The 18,304-nt window shown below is 35.2% G+C and overlaps 1 protein-coding gene across 1 annotated transcript in view; it reads right to left on the bottom strand.

The window, feature by feature from the left end:
• The window catches only part of MYSM1 (Myb like, SWIRM and MPN domains 1), a 53,284-nt gene extending 37,258 nt beyond the window's left edge, over positions 1-16,026 (bottom strand). Inside the window, exons 1-8 of the mRNA XM_023592358.2 lie at positions 15,920-16,026; positions 11,943-12,021; positions 11,139-11,209; positions 9,172-9,243; positions 9,057-9,080; positions 6,946-7,024; positions 3,865-3,963; positions 1,174-1,946 (exon numbers count right to left, since the gene is read on the bottom strand). Coding sequence (XP_023448126.1) covers positions 1,174-1,946; positions 3,865-3,963; positions 6,946-7,024; positions 9,057-9,080; positions 9,172-9,243; positions 11,139-11,209; positions 11,943-12,021; positions 15,920-15,984 — 1,262 coding nt within the window. The 5' untranslated portion in view covers positions 15,985-16,026. The remainder of the gene's footprint in view (positions 1-1,173; positions 1,947-3,864; positions 3,964-6,945; positions 7,025-9,056; positions 9,081-9,171; positions 9,244-11,138; positions 11,210-11,942; positions 12,022-15,919) is intronic.
• Between the last annotated feature and the right edge of the window lie 2,278 nt (positions 16,027-18,304).

The raw sequence follows: 18,304 nt of genomic DNA, 5'->3' as shown, positions 1-18,304 counted from the left end.
ATACCTCTTCAAACCTCAGAATCTTCTCTATCAAGTATAATACCACCTGCCTGTTTTATAGGATTGTTGTGAAGAATCAAATAAGATAATATAGAACAGTTTTCGGTAAACCATAAAACAATATACAAATGTCAGGAATAGTTCCTTAAGAGCATTCTTACTATAATGCCATTCTTATCCACAAGTTATACTTTTAGCATCCTCAACTATCTGCAAGATAGCGACAAGTCAAGAACAAGAACAAAAACCTTATCTTACTTAATATTGTGTGGGTAAAATGAATATTACTTGTTTAACAAGCCTGGTTATTTGTTTTCCTTTCATAACCTGCCTATGTTTTCGCAGAAAGCTAATACAATAAGATGGGAAAGACCCTTGATGTAACTTAAGAGAAAAATAAGGTACAAAGCAGAAATTCTGTAAGGAGCTGTGAAGCTGTCTAGGTGGTATAATTCAGTAGCTCCTGAAGCAACAATAATTATGAATGTTTAATGATGGCTTAATTAAGCCATAAAGAAAAATTCAAATTACTTTCAGAGCACTTAGGCTAATAAGGTGTGAAGCTTTTTGGTTTCTTCCCAAGCCCCACTAAAAACTCAAATAAAAGATTCCAAAGATTTAGAGGGTAAACTTTATATATCAGAAAATTTCTATACCTGATAAAGTTGGATGAAGGAATTATTGGCACTATGTCACAAACTCAAAGTTTAAAGCATTTAAGGCAACTATTCAGAATGGTTTGTATAACCTAGCTACTTTTAACGAGATTATCCCTCTATCACCAACATTAGCTTTCTTTGTACTTCAAAGTACATAATAAATTTGAAAAGACATTGCAGAGTTAAGTGCAATGTGTAACTTCCTAACATTGTGCTAGGAAACTGTTTAAATTTTTCTCTTTTTTTTCCCCCACTCCCCCTTTTTTCCCCAGGTCCAAACACTAATGAACAGATAGATGGGTTATGATAGCTATAGATGACGATGTTTACCAAAGCTTTCAAAAAAGTTTCACTGTGAGAAATTTGAAGTGTTGCCTATGCAAATAAGATAATATATTTGAATGCTATCTGGATCACTATCAATGTAAAATACTAAATTCTGCATAGGCTTAATTAAAATACTCCAGAGTATCATGAGTTTGACAAAACCATCTAAAATATAATTTTTTCTTACCACTGATCCAAAATGTAATTCCTGATTTTCAAATAGCGTTCTGGTGTTTTAGTTTGGCGCCCCTCAAAAAACTCAGGAATTGCTTGTTTTTCTTCTTCTTGAATGATATGTCTATCTATTTCTACTTCTTGTTCTGGTGCCTTAAGTGCTTCTTCCTCACGGTTCTCCTCCTCCATTTGGCAGGAAGAATGAAAAAGCATTTCATTATCACTCAAATTCTTCTCAACTTCACAAGGTTCTGGAGAAGGCAATTGCATGGTATCATCTGTTATTCCATTTTCACTATGCTTGTCACAGTTTTTAATCAGTTTATTATATTTCTGATTATTTAAATCAGCTGAATTTTTGTCAATGGTGCTCAGTTTTTCAGTCCCTAATATAATTCCTGAACTAGAAAGTATTTCCATCTCACCTTGCTTCATATTCTGAAGATATTCCTTGGAAGATTTGGAAAAGGGATCTTTTTGTCTTTCAGAAGCAATGAATTCTCCTTGATTGGTATCATGAATTTTACTGTTAGGAATGTCTACTAAGAGACCACTGTTAGGATTCTTTTGGGGTGCTTGTGAAGTCAACTCATCGGCCTCATCTGTGATGTCCACTTCTTCATCATCAGACAACTTTTCAATTTTTACAGCATTCAAGTTGGGATCAGCACGTCCCCTTAAACCTGATGGTGTCCTTGTCTTTGTCCCTTCATTCTCATTTTTAATCTGAAGAGCAGTACTATTCTTCTGATTTGATGATTCTTTTTCTGGACCATCTAATTTTACCTTATTGAAAATCAAGATCAAATGATATTAAACATATCTATGTTAACAGTATATTTGGTATACTTCTATTGTGCTTTTTAAAAAGCTTTACAATTACATTTTAAAACAAACACTCCAAATTTCCATAAGTGTATTTGACTCACCCATGGTCTAATAATCTTTATTAATCAAATAACCATGACCTATATTGAACTAATTAATTACTTCCTTTCAATATTAAGTTTAAAAGACGGGTCTGGCTCAGATCATCCATAAAGAATGAACCAGAAACTGTCATATTAAGTAAGGTATTCTGTAAGATATAAAAATATTCATAAAGGCTTATATCTCAGAATAACACTTTACATGGTCATTTATGTTTATACTAAATAATCCTTTATTTAAAAGAATCTACCTCTATATAACATTATATATCCTTCCTTAGTTAAAGTCACCTTTATTTGAAATACAGAGACAGCAAAAGCAAATTGTGGTTTTGCAGGCTCAATTATTGCAGTCCTACTTTATAGAGCTTATAATTTAAGGTATGAAATTATCTTCCATATCTATTATAGATGTAAACTGCTAATGTAACAGAGCAAAGATAATAAAAGTCAATTAGTAAATAAGAGCTGAAACAAAAACTTTATATACAGAGTTTTTGAGAAAGGGTAGTACATGACTGACGTATCTACAGGATATAACAGCTTCCAAAAACAGGTAATAGGCCCTGTATCCTAAGAGAATCTCAGGATCACATATTTGTGGTTAACTGTGGTTAATATATAGAGAGGAACAAAAGTATAGTAGGAGGGAAAAGGAGATCTGGACATATCGCCTAAAGTATCCTTCATGCTATTTATATAAAGTCTCCTGTTTTTATCTTAAAAATTCACATGAAAATTTGCACATTTCATAGTATATTAGTACCTGTTTTAATATTGATGTACTTCAAATAGCCAATAATTATACATGTCCCAGTCTGAGATGTATGAGGGTAAAAATAACCAAGTTAAGCTTTATTCTGTTTCATAATAACTCAGTCTTGGTGAATTGCCTTAGAAATGTTTTGTTTAGTTAAAAGAGAGAGTAGATGACTGATGTATGGTGAATCCAGTTTATTACTTAACACCTATGCCCAACTAACATTGTCAGTCATATCTTATATACATGATAGAGCTCATTATTTACATTAAAAGATAACACCAATTTTCACTTGACATTCCTAAATTCTATATAAATATATTCATAGAACGCAAGCACAACATATTAATAAATCCAAAGTATCAAAATTATATAACACCAAATCTCACTTCTAAATTCTACATAATTATGTTCATAGAACTCAAGCAAATCAAATATCAATCAAAATATCAAAACTATAGGTTTGAATACAGCAGAGACTGCTAAAAAGATTAAGGAACCAAACCATAACTACACCTTTCGAAACACTGTGATTCACTGAAGGTTTCAGACAATTATTCATGACTGTAAAAGTTTTGTTGCTATTAAACAGACTTCAGAATTGTTAGCATTTATAGCTGTTAAGTTCTAATTATTCTTTGAAGTTTCTGTAATGCAAATATTTACAAAGAAGAGGTTATTTTACAAAGGAAAAAGACAAAATGTCTTAGGTTTTCTCTTTGGAATACTATTTGCTTTACAGGATGTTTTTGAGTAATCAATATTTTGTTTTATTTTATTGTCGGAATTTAGTGGAATAACATGAGTGTCTCTTTAATGGAAAAACAATGAATATATACTCTGGAATTTTTAAAGATGAACATATGTATAGTACTTTATGGGCCAGAAAATACTTTCACTATAAAAATTTTTAACAAGACGACTTTATACCTTAATTGAATACATAGTTCTTCTTATTAATTTTGTTTATTCTAAATATTATCATTATTAACTAGGATATTTATATTCAATTTACCTTATTTTTAAAGTATTGTCTGGCATAACTCTTCACTTGTAAAACAGTACGACTTCCAATTAGCTTTGCAATTTTGGTCCACCTTCGGCCAAAATTTGCCTGTTATCAAAATGGAAAAAAATGTTTTTGATTAATTTATTTGTTAATATTCCAAGTAACTGCCACATTAAAAAAAAAAAAACTAAAAGAATGACCCATGTTTGTTCCCTAAAGTATACAATGAAGCCTCCTATATAGACTAGGTTCTTAAAATCAAAGACCACATTCTTCTTTTGGAACATGGACTCCTGAAAACTGACCAAAATGCTTAAGAAACTCATTTCTTACATAGCTATCTAAGTGAAGATCCATTACATCTATTACCTAAGAGTATTCACTCACACTGCATATTATGAGTTTCCATGTATACTTTCTAAAAGAAGTTAAGTGTTTGAAAAGGAGGCAGGTTGCATCTTCCATTTTTAGGATCAACTGTGTATGTTCTAATGTTAATTTCAAAACAGCATTTTGTTTTAACCATTTCATCCTCTGCAACATCTGTTATATGCTTTACAGCAGATACCATTATTCTATACCAGTATCACAATGGATTGACCACAAGATTGAATCACAGATGAAGCAGACCTGCAGTCAACACCTCCCTACACAACTCTACTGTCAAAAAGGCTTTGTTTGCTGAATGCTGAAGCTGTGGTGGAAAAAAACTTAGCACTTGAGAGAGCTTCTGTGTGTTCAGATGTATAGAAAGGAAGCCATATAATTTTAGAGGTAAAAGGGATTTTTAGGTATCAAATCTAACTATGATCTGATTCATACATCCTCCTTACATCTAAGCACTAGGCATTGTCTACTTTCCAAGTCAGCCCAACAATTCTAATTGTTTAGAATTCTTAAAAAATTTACAAGGAGGAAAAAACAGCTACAACTCAGGGAATCTGATCCAGCTAGTCATGCCTAATGGTAGTAAATCATCCTCAAGGATTTGACCCAAATGATAAACCTTAATTTAAACATTTTACTTTTTTTTTTTTTTTTAGGAGGTACCGGGAATTGAACCTGGGACCTTGTACATAGGAAACAGGAGCTCAACTACTAAGCTACATCTGCTCCCCTCACACTTCTTTTTGTTCATTAAAGATCGTAGCAAATGGGCAATTTCTTAAAAATGAAAGTACTTCTGGAAAAATTAAGGAGTATAATTATTTAAGATTGCTTTTAACTAATACTTACCTGGGATCAACTTACTGAAGAATTAGTTATCTTTATTGTGGGATGAAGGCAAATAGATAACTTGGTAACATGAAACACTTTTACAAACAAAAGAGATCTGGACAAAGTGTGACCAATTGGGGTGCGGACATTAAAAAAGAGAGCAAATAAAACATTCACCAGTTTCAAAATAGTGCAAAGGAACCACCTAATGCTCTAAAAAGGGAAGGAAAAACCTTCCTTCACTCTTTAGTACCACATAATCCCCTTCTCCCAAGCCTGAGAGAATACAGTCTATATGTAAGCTATATCAATGTGTTAAAAAGGCTGGTGGCAGGGAGTATATGGGAAGAGCAGAGGTGGCTCAAGAGGTTGAACGCTTGCTTCCCACATGGGAGGACCTGGGTTCAGTACCTGGTGCCTCCTAAAAACAAAAAAATAAACAATAAGCAAACAAAAAAAAATACCAATTCAGGGGAGCCAATGGGCTCAGTAACAAAATACTATGAAATAAACCCTTAAAAAAAAAAGGCCATGTTTTTTTGGTGAAAAATAATGCAAATTTAAAATATATCTCTATGTAGAGATATGTACATATTTCTGTATAAAAACGACACATTTGCTTATATATGGACAAAATGTCTGGAAGGACACACAAAGATCAAATGACACTGCTACCTTAAAGAGAAAAGAAGGCTGAGACAGGAGAGGGAGACCTAACACCCTATAACTGTAGGTACCTTATTAATTTTGAACCATTTAAATGTGGTCCCTATACCTACCACCACCTATAGTAACAACCTAAAAGTGAACCTTAAGTTCATAACCCATTTGTCTGTATTCAGATATAAATGCAGTCTTTGACAAGAGGCAAAACCCCAATGTTGTCAACAACCTTAGATTAATGACTGGCTATAGAATATACCAATATAAAAATATCTGAAATTTCAATATAAGACATATCAACAATATAGGGGGAAAAAAACTCAGGAAGAGATAAAATCCTTAAGCTAGTTTATGTATTTATATAAAAACATCACAAAATATATAGATGCCATGGCGATGACTAACCATAAAAATACAAACATTTCATTTTCCACCATCTGTAGAAATGTTAACAATGATTATTGCAATTAACACTGCTGAATCTTACATAAATATTATTATATAAATATTCTATATATGTAATACATAAAAATACATATTTTCAAAATTAATTAGGACAATACTGATATAACTGGCTCTTCAATTTTCTTCAATTCCAGGGACAGACTCTTAATAGTAAAATTAATTTCCTAAATATTTTGTTCAAGGTTTCTTCACTAAGGAGTATTTTTCATTATTAGGAATTGATGAATATGTAACTTGTGGACATTTACATAGATCTCAATGAAACATTAGTGCAAAAGCAATGTTTCTGGTTTCCAGTAAGATACTTAGACTGTACACACAATGCCAAATATCTGTATAAAGAAGAACTCAGCTGATCACCCAGATAGTTCCAAATAAACAAGTTTTTTTGTTTTGTTTTAAAATAAAACATCATACAAGTACATAATTTTGCTTTTTAATCCAGGTAGTTGGTGTCATATAGACAGATAAAGCTTAATTTCTTAGGTTTTATTAATGTTAAAAAATTGTGTGAAAACTATTTAAAATAATTCAAATGTACTTGAGTATTTTAGTAACTGAGATATGTCAAGAAAATTCTCTGTACTTCTCTACAAACAATATCAACTACAGAAAACTTAAAGATGTTACCACTATAATTAAAAAGTAATTCTGGTCTCTATAAATTAATTTAACTTTATAACTCTATCAATATTTGCTTCTAGAATAATTTTACTATAAATTAAAAATTGCTCTATTTACCAGCCCTTGTTCAAACAGTTCTTTTTCTTCTATCGTCCACTTTACTGAGTAACTGGCTGGTTTTGTAGGAGACTGTACCCTGAGGGAAAAAAAGGAATTGCAGAAAAATTTCTGAAATTGAACATTCCATACCTATGCAACCAAAACTTTTAGATAGCCATGAGCTAAATTCAGTATTTGAGTCTAAGAATTAAAAAAATAAAATAAAAAGGCTATAACCTCTACCTGGGGAGAGAGAGTTACCCTGTCTTGCACACTTCTCTAGCTCAGGATGACAGGAGCCCCAAAAGACATAATCCTTAGGGCTGAGTGAGGACAGCACTAAAAAACATCAAAGGAAGTCAGTGTGATAGCAAACAGGCTTCCTTAGAGCTGATACAAAGCAGCAGACATTAAACCTTTCCAATTCCTGACTGGCATGTAAAAGTTTAAGTTGGTTCCAGAAATGCTATCTCTCAAAGTCTTTCATGTAAATCCATGTAAACAATGAGTCACAAAAGAAGTGAAAAACCTATAGCATTACATTTATTTCCTTTAAAATTCTTTTTTTTTTTTTTTTGGTGGAAGAATAAATTTTAATAAGCATTACTTTTGCTTAAAGAAAAAGATAGCCCTTAAATTACATTGGAAAGTACATCAGGTACTGTTAACTAGAATTACAGTAAAACCCCCAAAGTTTGGGATCTATGCAGCTCAGCTGAATAGAAACAAATGGGAGGATTCTCTGCTACAGTATTTAGTCTGAGTATTATTTTAAGAACAAATGAGGAAAGTGCATTTGGCTCAACTGATAGAGCATCCTCCTACCATATAGGAGGTCCACAGTTCAAACCCAGGGCCTCCTGACCCGTGAGGTAGGCTGGTCCATGTGCAGTGCTGATGTGTGCAAGGAGCGCCCTGCCACACAGGGGTGTCCCCATGCGGAAGGAGTACCCCCCCACAAGGAAAGCCGCCCCATGCGAAAAAAGGACAGCCAGCCCAGGAGTGGGGCCGCGCACACGGAGAGCTGATGCAGCAAGACGATGCAACAAAAAGAGACACAGATTCCAGTGTTGCTGACAAGAATGCAGTGGACACAGAAGAAAACACAGCAAATGGACAGAGAGAGTAGACAATGGGGGGAGGTGGAGGGGAGAGGAAAAAAAAAAAGAACAAATTAAATGTACCACACTAATTAAAGACATAAGTGTGGGAGGGACAGGGAGTGGGGCACCTGGGAATTCCCCACAGTTTAGATATAACATTCCTTTAAAATGTTTAAGAAATCAAAAATAAAATAGTGATGGCCATTAATTTAAGTAAGCCATTAATTTTTTAAGTTAATTCATTGTTTTGTTGCTTATTTAGCAAAATACAAAAGCCAAAGGTTGCTCAGTGCTCAAGCTCTTGGCAACTGTAAATCTGTACGATGAATTCAAAGTCCACCAGTTCCCTGTTAAGGGACCGTGATGTTCCATGTTTATAAACACTAAATAACGTCAAATTTTCTCCAATTCTAGGGAATGAATTTTTTTAAAAATGGCTTACTTAACTTCTCTAGAAAGTCAAAAATTCAAATTAAATTTCTCTTTAAAATAACTGACAATTAACTGACAGAGCAATAGAAATCAAATCAATTGTAAAACAATTAGCAGTCTCTTGAATTTCCCCACAAATCCCTAGGAAACCATCTTTTCCATAATCTGATGAAATCACCTGCTTAGGATCATAAAATAAATTCTAGCATACAAATGACATCACAGAATTATACTGGTGGGAGAGAAGATGACCTGGGAAGAGTGGAACCCAGGAAGCCTGAACTCTGTCAGATGTCGGCAGTCATCTTGCTCCAACATGTGGAAATAGACTTTGGTGAGGGAAGTAACTTACACTCTATGGCCTGTTATCTGTAAGCTACTACCCCAAATAAATAACTTTATAAAAACAAACAAACAAAAAATTATACTGGTGGCATTTTGTAAATAAACTATTTTTATAATTACTTTATTTTTGTTTATAATCCAAGATCAAGAGAACTTTTCCAGAGGACAGTTATAATTTCTTTCTTAAAAATTTCCTGTAATTTCTACCATATCTAGAAGATTTAAAAAATATAAAACATAAGTACATACATCATTTTTCCTGTTTTCTGCAGACTGCACCACATGAAAAAGAAAACAAGGAAACTTGTGAAGAAGTTTTAAAAAATGCAATTCAACTTTTAAAAGTATTACAAACTGATTTTACCTTTTCATGTATTTTTTATCATCTTCCTTTTGATTAAGCCTGGATTTTTCTGATTTCTTAGATAAATAATATCTGTGTAATTATTCAGGAAATCTTAAAACAATAAAGTCATATATAATTTTTATGTGTCAAATAAAGTAGGTACTCACATACTCAAGAAAGTCAGTTGAGTTCTAGTTGAACCAATTCCTCTCCAATCCCTCTTCAGGTTTCCAAAAATTATGATAAAAATGCTTATACCTCCCAGAGTTGATATATGGATTAAATAAGATATTATGTATAAAATCACACAACACTGTCCCTATACAAAATGTGTATAAAATGCTAGTTTATCTTCCTTATTAGAAGAGGTTCAGAGAAAAAGTACCCAAATATTTTATTTAAATATTTTTTTTCTAAAACACATGAAGAGTCTATAGATGAATTCGACTGGTTACCAAAGGCAGAAGTTGGGAGTACTGGTTTTGATATTTTGAAGGTAATGGAGAAGAATTGAGAACTATTGTCTACCTGAATAAAGAGAACAAACACTTAGGTCAGATTTGCCATGCATCTAGGGAGCTTCTCTCTCAAACTTTTTAAAACGAACTTACTGTAAAATTGTTAAGATTGATCTGAGCTATTTCCCATTCAACAAATATTTGACTATATACCATGTGTGTCAAGCACTAGGTTAGGTACTAAGTCCTGAGGACAAAGGCATAAGAAAACACTACCCTTGTCCTCTAGGAGTGCACATAGCTCTTATTCTCATTATTTGTTTCCAAATCTGAAAGCTAAAACTGGTTAAAGTTTTCAGTAATCTAGAATCACACTGTTCAATCCACTAGCCACTGGACACATGTGACTACTGAGCACTTGTAATGTGGTTAGTACAAATTTAGATATACTGTAAGTATAAAATATATACCAAATTTTGAAGACTTAGTACTAAATTAAGAATGTACAATATCTCATTAATGTTTTTTTATATGTTGAAATGATATTTTAAATATCTGAGGTTAAATAAAATGGATTATTAAGGTTAATTTCATCTGTTTCTTTTCAGTTTTAAATGTGGCTACTACAGAATGTTAATTTATGTGGCTCACATCATATTTCTATGGAAAGCAATAATCTAGACTATAACTGCTACGTTTGGGGACAGTTAGAGAATAAAGAAGTCTAAAAGAGGTTAGTCAACCAATGACAATTAAAGGTTCAGAGACACTCTAAAATAGGCACAGAAATAACTGGGAATAGAGGGAACAGAAATTCTGGTTTAAAAAGTATGTAGAAGTTCATGAAATGTAGATGAAAGAGTTAAAAATAAACCACTATTTATTAGACTATCATTAGTAATCTTTATAAATCAGAAATTAAAAATCATATTGCTCAACCAAAGAAGTTAAGCTGCCAACATTACACTCTGATGGAAAAAACCAGGTTAAGAAGCCAGTAGCAAAATAATAAAGTTCCACAATTCCCGGGGCAAAAAAATCTTCATCCTATAGTATGTTTTGTGCTTTTTCCTTATATTTATCCCACATAACATCTATAAATTGGTAGAAAAAGAACTTTAACAAATTCTAATTCTGTCTTTGGACAAATTAACATCTCCGGGTTTTAACCTATATAACCTTGAAAATGGAGACTTGGGCTAACCACTCTTGGACTTGGACAAAAGGTCCCAACTGATTTAAACATTCTATAAATGTTACTCAATATTCATATAGTACAAAGAGTTGGCTGGTAATAGTAACTCAATTAAAATATTGAGTCAGTAGAATTCAGATTTTAACAATAAAACTGAACTTGAGGAAAAAATGCTGCTTTTTGCTAAAAGTAGGTAACATGATATTATATAATAGCAGTCTGAAGTAAAATAAAATCCATACTAATAATTAACAGTGACCCCTTTTGTCATTTTTGCATGTATAGGTTTTTAATCCTAAAACCTTTATTTTCTTATAATCACTAAAGGATACTCTTCTTCCAACAACATTTTCTCAATGACAGCTCTGTTTTCCTCACTGATGGTACTATCCAGAGTCCAAGGCTATTAAAAAGACAAGAAATTTTTTTTATTTACTGTTTTTTAAAATTATCTTCTATGTCTTATTAAAAAAATATATACTTCCATGATGATTACAAATAATAACAGCAACCATTTACTGAGCATGCAGACATATTTTTTGACTCTGACAAAAACATTATAACATAGGTATTATTACTTCATAGATGTATCCACAGCACTACCAGCGTTTTAAGTGGAAGAGCAAAAACTTTACATGCAAATCTCTTTTATCTCAAGGTTCATACTTCTATCCATGATAAAGCAATAATGGCTAGCATGTAAGAAGAACTATTAGGTGCCAGGCATTTTGTAAGACACAACCAAAAATTACAACTCTCTTTTTTTTCCCCCTAGAGCAGGACTATGTCTGCATTGATCGTTACCTGTATCCCCCAAATCTGGCTTAGTGTCTGGCACATAGTAAGTACTTAAAAATAACTGCTAAATGAAGAACTGAAACCTGCAATGATCCCTAATTTTTGGGTAAAGAAATTGAGGTTCACAAATTAGAGCAAGAATTTGTATCTAAATAGCTCCTCCAAAGTTTTTTCATAGGCCATTTTTCAAGGTCAAAGAAATAAGAAGTCTCTTCATTTTAAGGTAATAAAATATACTATTTCTATATCAGTAGAGAAGAAGCACCTAGTCCAAAAAGACAGGTACTCTGGGATATGAGTAATAGCTAGTATAACTGATATTTTCATAAAATACTTACAATAAGGCCATTATCAGTTCTCCAGGATGAATCAAGATAGTGATCTTGCTGGAAAACAGATGCTGTATTTTCATCACTTCTGTAATAAATAAGCAAATGGGTATAAAGGTGATATGCGGTAATGGTTGTGACTCACATAGCACAGTGACTGGCAGGTTACAGATATTAAGCAAGTATTTATTTCCCTCTGACCTTAAAAAACAGATTTAACATTGCAGAAATGCCTGCTCTACTTCGCTGACCTATAGAAAACATGATTTCTGTAAGCCAACTGTCTCAATTGCTAAACAAAGACTGACTTCACTTCTTTTGTTTGCCAAGAATATACAACCTGATAGAGTAACCACAATAGGCTCTGTGGCATTTAACCAACATTTCAGGTTTCCTGTGTACAAAGGAATTCAACTTTACAATTAATACTTTTAGCTATATCTAAACCACCATCAATAGCATCTCTCAGAATGAAAATCAAAGGAAAACCAAAAAGCAATAGATATATAGTAGAAAAACCAAAACAGAAAGTACTAAGGACAGTAGAATGAAGGGGTTAAAAAAAAAAAATTGCCCTGTTTAAAACGAACTTAATTTTAAAAATTAACTTCAGTTATTTGGGGTTTTTTCTATGTCTTGGGGGATTAAACTTTGTTAGCTCACTCCAAAGACATATTTATTCACTTCATGTGCAAAAGCTCAGAACAGTCAAGTTTTGGGGATTGAATTTATGTAAAATATTTGCTTTTGTTAAGTACTGAAGGTATAAAGTTTCATAGTAAAGTTAATGACTTTTTCCAGACCTAGTCTATACCTACATCTTCTCAGTAGCCCAAGCCAGAAATCTAAGCCTATTATTTTCCCCTTACAACTCACTCTCACTTTGTCACCTATTCTCTTGCTTCTTCCTTTTTCAAATCAGGCACTTTACTATATCCACATTGACCTTGGAAGTACTTTAGTTCTAGATTTATAATTTTCTGGGTAAGTACAAGGTAAAGCTGGCAAGCCATCACTTTCCCTCCTTCATCGTTCTCCACTTATATACCACCATCAGACACATCTGCCATATACACATCATATATGCCATGTATGTGTGTATGTTTGTTTAATGTCTGTCTTGCCCAATAATAATGTTAGTTTTATGAGAGCAGGGACTTGGTTTTTGACAACTTCTATATACCCAGGGCTTGGCATATAGTGTTCAGTGAGTATTTGTTGAATGAGTGAATGAACAAGGTAGGTAGGGCATGGGTCACACAGATCTTTAGGAATTATGGAATGAGTGTTTGGTCATAGAACCCAGTGGGGTACGGAAGTGAATAACAAATTTAGATGTAATATTATGTAATTATGTAATATTAGATCAAATTTAGATGTAAGGAAGACTACTTTAACTTCAGGAAGAAAAGAAGGGGCCAAGGAGACAAGGAATGGAATAGTTGAAAAACACTGGAGAGAGATGAATATAATCTATACCTAGGGAACAAGCAGCGAGAATAGGAAGAAGTGAATATATTTGAGAAGATCCTTGTACAGAATCAGCTGGTCCTTAATAACTGATGGGGGGGGGGGGGACAAGGAGAAAGAGGGAGGTAAGGAAAAGGGATAAAGCCTAGATCCCTATGCCTTGGGTGACTGGGTGGTTACTGGTGTTACTTATTTAACTAGGGAACACTGGAGAGGCAAACTTGGTGAGGAGGGAAAACTTATATGCTGGACATCCAACAACAGATAAGATTCAGGGAGTTGGATAAATTGATCTGAAGTCCAAGAAAGAGATCTGAGTTGGTGACAGATTTGGGAAACATTAGCACATATTTGCTGAACTTATGAAAACTTTTTTAATTTTTTAATTTTTTTTAAATTTTTATAGGCCAAAATGGTAGAATATTGGGAAAATTTCATACGGTTCAACCTATCAGATAGAAATTGAAGCCTTGAGAGATAGTAACACCAGGGACTGTGTGAATAGTACGTAGAAGTCCTAAGACTTGGGATATTATGACAAGCAGAAGAAAAGGAGAATGAGAAGGAATGATAGTAGAGAAGAAAGGAAACCAAAAAGTTGCAATGCCATCTTCTAATTTTGGTACCTATCACTTAGCAGGTGCTAAAAAAGTATATTTTACATTACTCCTCAAATGTTTCATGGATGTTATCATCAGTTTTAATGACACACTTCAGGGACACCATCCACACTAAATTCCAAATGATTGAAGCCCCACAGCTATGAGGCTCCATTCACCAGAATATAATGGTAATGATCCTATCAGGAGTTGTTCAAGGCAATGACTCTGACTATCAAGAACCAATAACCTTTGTAATCCTGCTTGAAGGAGATTAAAATAATAAGTGCCACTGGAAGAACTAAGGTCCAAAGAGAGCAGAAGAAAGAGAACAGAGAGAGAGGAGGGAGGAAATTAAACAAGATCAGAAAAATAAAGAAGAATCTATGGTGGAAGAGTAGTATAGAGCTAATGCCCTCAGATGATCTTTATTTAGTGTTTCCAAGGCCAACTCATTTCCCTCTGTACTGCATAGTAAGTATCCTTGCCCACCTAACTCATGGACTTGTGAAAAATTAAATTAATCAAACATGCAAAAGCATTTGGTCAAGTTTTAAACAAACACAACTGTTAACAACTATTGTTTTTAAAGTTTCCCTACTCATTAGTCTAGCTTTGTACTTCACTGCTTAAAGACTTAAGGGAGAATAACTGCATGGGTTTAACCATCCCTCACATTTTTATGCTTTAGGATTCAAGAAACAATTTTATATCCACTATCTTAACCCCTCATGGATAAGGATGGTACTCTGCTCCCCAGTTAACAGCTGCCCTGATATTAGGTTGAACCATGTGAAATTGCCATTTTTCAAAAAAGGGCCAAAAATGGTTGAATACTGCCAATTTCATATGGTTCAACGTAACAGATTATTTAAGATTTTCAGTTACAAACAGCATAGCTGGCTGAGTTTAGAACTCAGGTGTTCTGATTCCTGGCCAGTTTTAACCTCTTCCATTACTAGGAGACTCTGGAAGAACATTTTAAAAATAGTATAGTACTGATTTCATTAAGTGGAAAAAGCAAGGAGTCAAAGGACCAGATCTTCCAAGCTGGAAAATGCTGTAACTACACTGGCCTTTTAACTGCAGGAATTAGTATTAAATAAATTGTGATCCCTCACCGCATCCTCACAATTCCATCCCTGAAGGTAATGTGATGGGGAAACAACATTTACAGAGCCCTTACGGTATGTTAAGCACATCCCATAATAATTTCCTTGACTACTCAACAACCCCTTGAGGTACATATCGTGATTTTCAGTTTACACATGAGAGATCTGAGACTCAGACAAGGTAAGTGTCTTGCCCAATGTCACGCTGCTAGTTACCGGTAAGGTCAGTAAATGCAGAAGGCAAACGCAGAGCTGTCCAATTCTAAAGCCCTGACTCGCCTTTACATCAAGCTTCCTCTCAGTCAAGAAGTTTTATCCCCATGTGGAAAAGGAAACCTGTAGCTAGAAAGGATGAAATGACTCGTCCAAGGTTACACGGCTTACAAGTGATGGCGCAAGGGCTCCTGCGCTGAGCTCCCGTTCTGGATTCAACGGGAAACACCCCTGTTCTATTGGCGGGGGATACTGGGGAATATTCTAAGGTGGAAGGAATGGAAAAAGGAACCTAATTGTTAGAGCGAGTGCAATATGACAGGCGAAGTCGGCGCTCTTACAAGCAATCCGGTGAAAGGAGAAAGAGTAGTCTCGACACTGGCCTCGGAGGGCCGCCCGCTGGGCCCGGGACTCACAGGAAAGGACCGGCAACGCCCCCGGGTCCACAAGCTTGGCCTCCAGAAGACCCTGGCCTACCGGAAGATCTTCCGATCCCCGATTCCTTGCCAGATAGGAGGCCTTTCCAGGGTCCTCTCCTCTCATCCGCGGCCCACCTAACCCCCTCCCCGTGAGACCCGTCTCTTCGCCTCACCCTGGTCGTGCCGGTGCCGCCACTATATCCCCTTCAATGTCCACATCCGCCTCCTCAGCCGCCATGATAGGGCCTGACCCGGTCCTGTCCTCCCGAGAGATCCCGCGAGAGCTGGAGTGCCCGGAGGCGGAGCCGGATGCGTTAAGGGGAGGGGTTGAAGTCTCTTTACGCCCCTCTAGTGCTGAGGAGGCGGGACTTTCACACGGAAGGTGCCTGGGGGCCTGGGTTTAGTTCTTTTAATGTCTTTTGAAGTGTAAAGATCCTTGGGAAGTGGCCCAGACCTGGGCTTTTAAGATCGGAACTTCTTGGGCAAATTCTTTGGCGATTCACATCTCTCAGTTGTAAAATAGAGAAATAGCAAGTATCTTAATGGCTTAATGAAACGATGGAGGCAAATCGTATTTTGTGAATTGTGAAGGTGACAACTATGAAGGAGGCTTACCTGCTGGTTTTTTTCGTGCTCTCTCTCTCTCCTCCTTTAAAAAAGGATGTAAATGAAGAAACGAACTCTATTTTAAAATTGAATAAACATTTTTAACATATAATGTAGTGATTGCACCATTTATTTTGTAGAGATCTTTGTAATTAAAAATCACTCTCGTGACCATTAATCTTTAAACTAGTGAGGTTGATAGGGTAGTATCATCAGTCACACTTTATGGATGAGGAAACAGGCTCTCTTTTAGCTTCCTAGCCTCTAAAGCAAATATACAATGGATTGGCTTAAAGAGGGAAATGTATTGGCTCACGGTTTTGAGGCTAGGAAAAGTTCAAAATCTAGGTGTCAGCAAAATCTAGGGGCTGGCTATCCTTGAGGTTTTTTGTCTTTTCTGTCACATGGCAATGTCCTCTCTTTTCTCTTCTGACTTTTAGCTTTTCATGGCTTTACTGTGTCAAATATCTTTTGCTTATAAGGACTTTAATCAATTGGGTTAAGGCCCAACCTCATTCAGTTTGAGCACACCTTAATAACATCTTCAGAGAACCTGATTACACATGATTCACACCCGTAAGTGTCTTGTGGGGGATTTGATTCAATCACCAACAGACTCGAAAAGGTGTATCCCAAGGATACAGCTAGTCATAGAACAGGAACCAGAATCCAGGCCTTTCTGACTCTTTACTGAGTGTTCACCCTGCACAAATCATGTTGTTAGGAATTGTAGGGGATAAGCACAATTTCTTTCCAAGAATCTGTGGCTTCTATAAAACATAGATATTATTCTTATGCATTCCTTTACCTTAGCATCTATCACCCACACTATTGTAATTATTGATTCACTTATCTGCCTCCCCTACTGGACTGTGAATTTCTAAGGACAAAGACTGTATCTGTTAGTCCTTATACTACCAACATACAGCATGGTGTATGATACACAGTATGTGCTAAAAAATTTTGAATAGATGAATGAATCAATCAAATAATAAAAGGAGTTCACTTCCTGCACTATTTTAAATTTGTCCTCTCACCTTTGTTCATGCTCAGGGCATAAGTGGGGCTATCAGTGCATAATACAAGATATATATAAATACTAACACACACTTATACACACATAGGCTACATACTGTAAACATTTATGTGTATGAATATACTTGCAGGGTCATAAGATATGTGCATTTTCAACTTTATTAGAAAATACAAAATTGCTTTCCAATATTTAGCCCTGAAGCAGAATACAAGTTCTCATTATTCTACTTGCTCACCAACTCTTTTTTTTTTTTTTAAAGATTTATTTTTATTTATTTAATTCCCCTCCCCTCCCCCGGTTGTCTGTTTTTTTTTTTTTTCTGTGTCTTTTTGCTGCGTCTTGTTTCTTTGTCCGCTTCTGTTGTCGTCAGCAGCACGGGAAGTGTGGGCGGTGCCATTCCTGGGCAGGCTGCTCCCTCCTTCGCGCTGGGCGGCTCTCCTTATGGGTGCACTCCTTGCGCGTGGGGCTCCCCTACGCGGGGGACACCCCTGCGTGGCAGGGCACTCCTTGCGCGCATCAGCACTGCGCATGGGCCAGCTCCACACGGGTCAAGGAGGCCCGCGGCTTGAACCGCGACCTCCCATGTGGTAGACAGACGCCCTAACCACTGGGCCAAAGTCCGTTTCCCGGCCAACTCTTGATGTAATCAGAATTCTGAATTTTTGCCAGTTTGGAAGATGTAAAGTGGTTTCTCATCATGAATTTAGTTTGCATTTTCCTACTTAAAAGTAGAGTTGATAAATGTTTTTTTTTTTTTTACTTTATTGGCCATGAAGGTTGAATCTTCTTTGAATTTCCTATTTTCATCTTTGCCCAATTTTTTATTGTTTGTTTTCTCACTGATTGCAGGAAGTCTTTTAAAAAAGGTTTCGAATAACAATGCTTAATTCTTCATGTGCACTAAAAATATCTTCTC

Source organism: Dasypus novemcinctus, chromosome 9 (genome assembly GCF_030445035.2).
Source record: "Dasypus novemcinctus isolate mDasNov1 chromosome 9, mDasNov1.1.hap2, whole genome shotgun sequence".
In the NCBI taxonomy this organism is placed as follows: domain Eukaryota; kingdom Metazoa; phylum Chordata; class Mammalia; order Cingulata; family Dasypodidae; genus Dasypus; species Dasypus novemcinctus.
The sequence above is the reverse complement of the archived record's forward strand: the minus strand, read 5'-3'. Positions and strand labels throughout refer to the sequence as shown.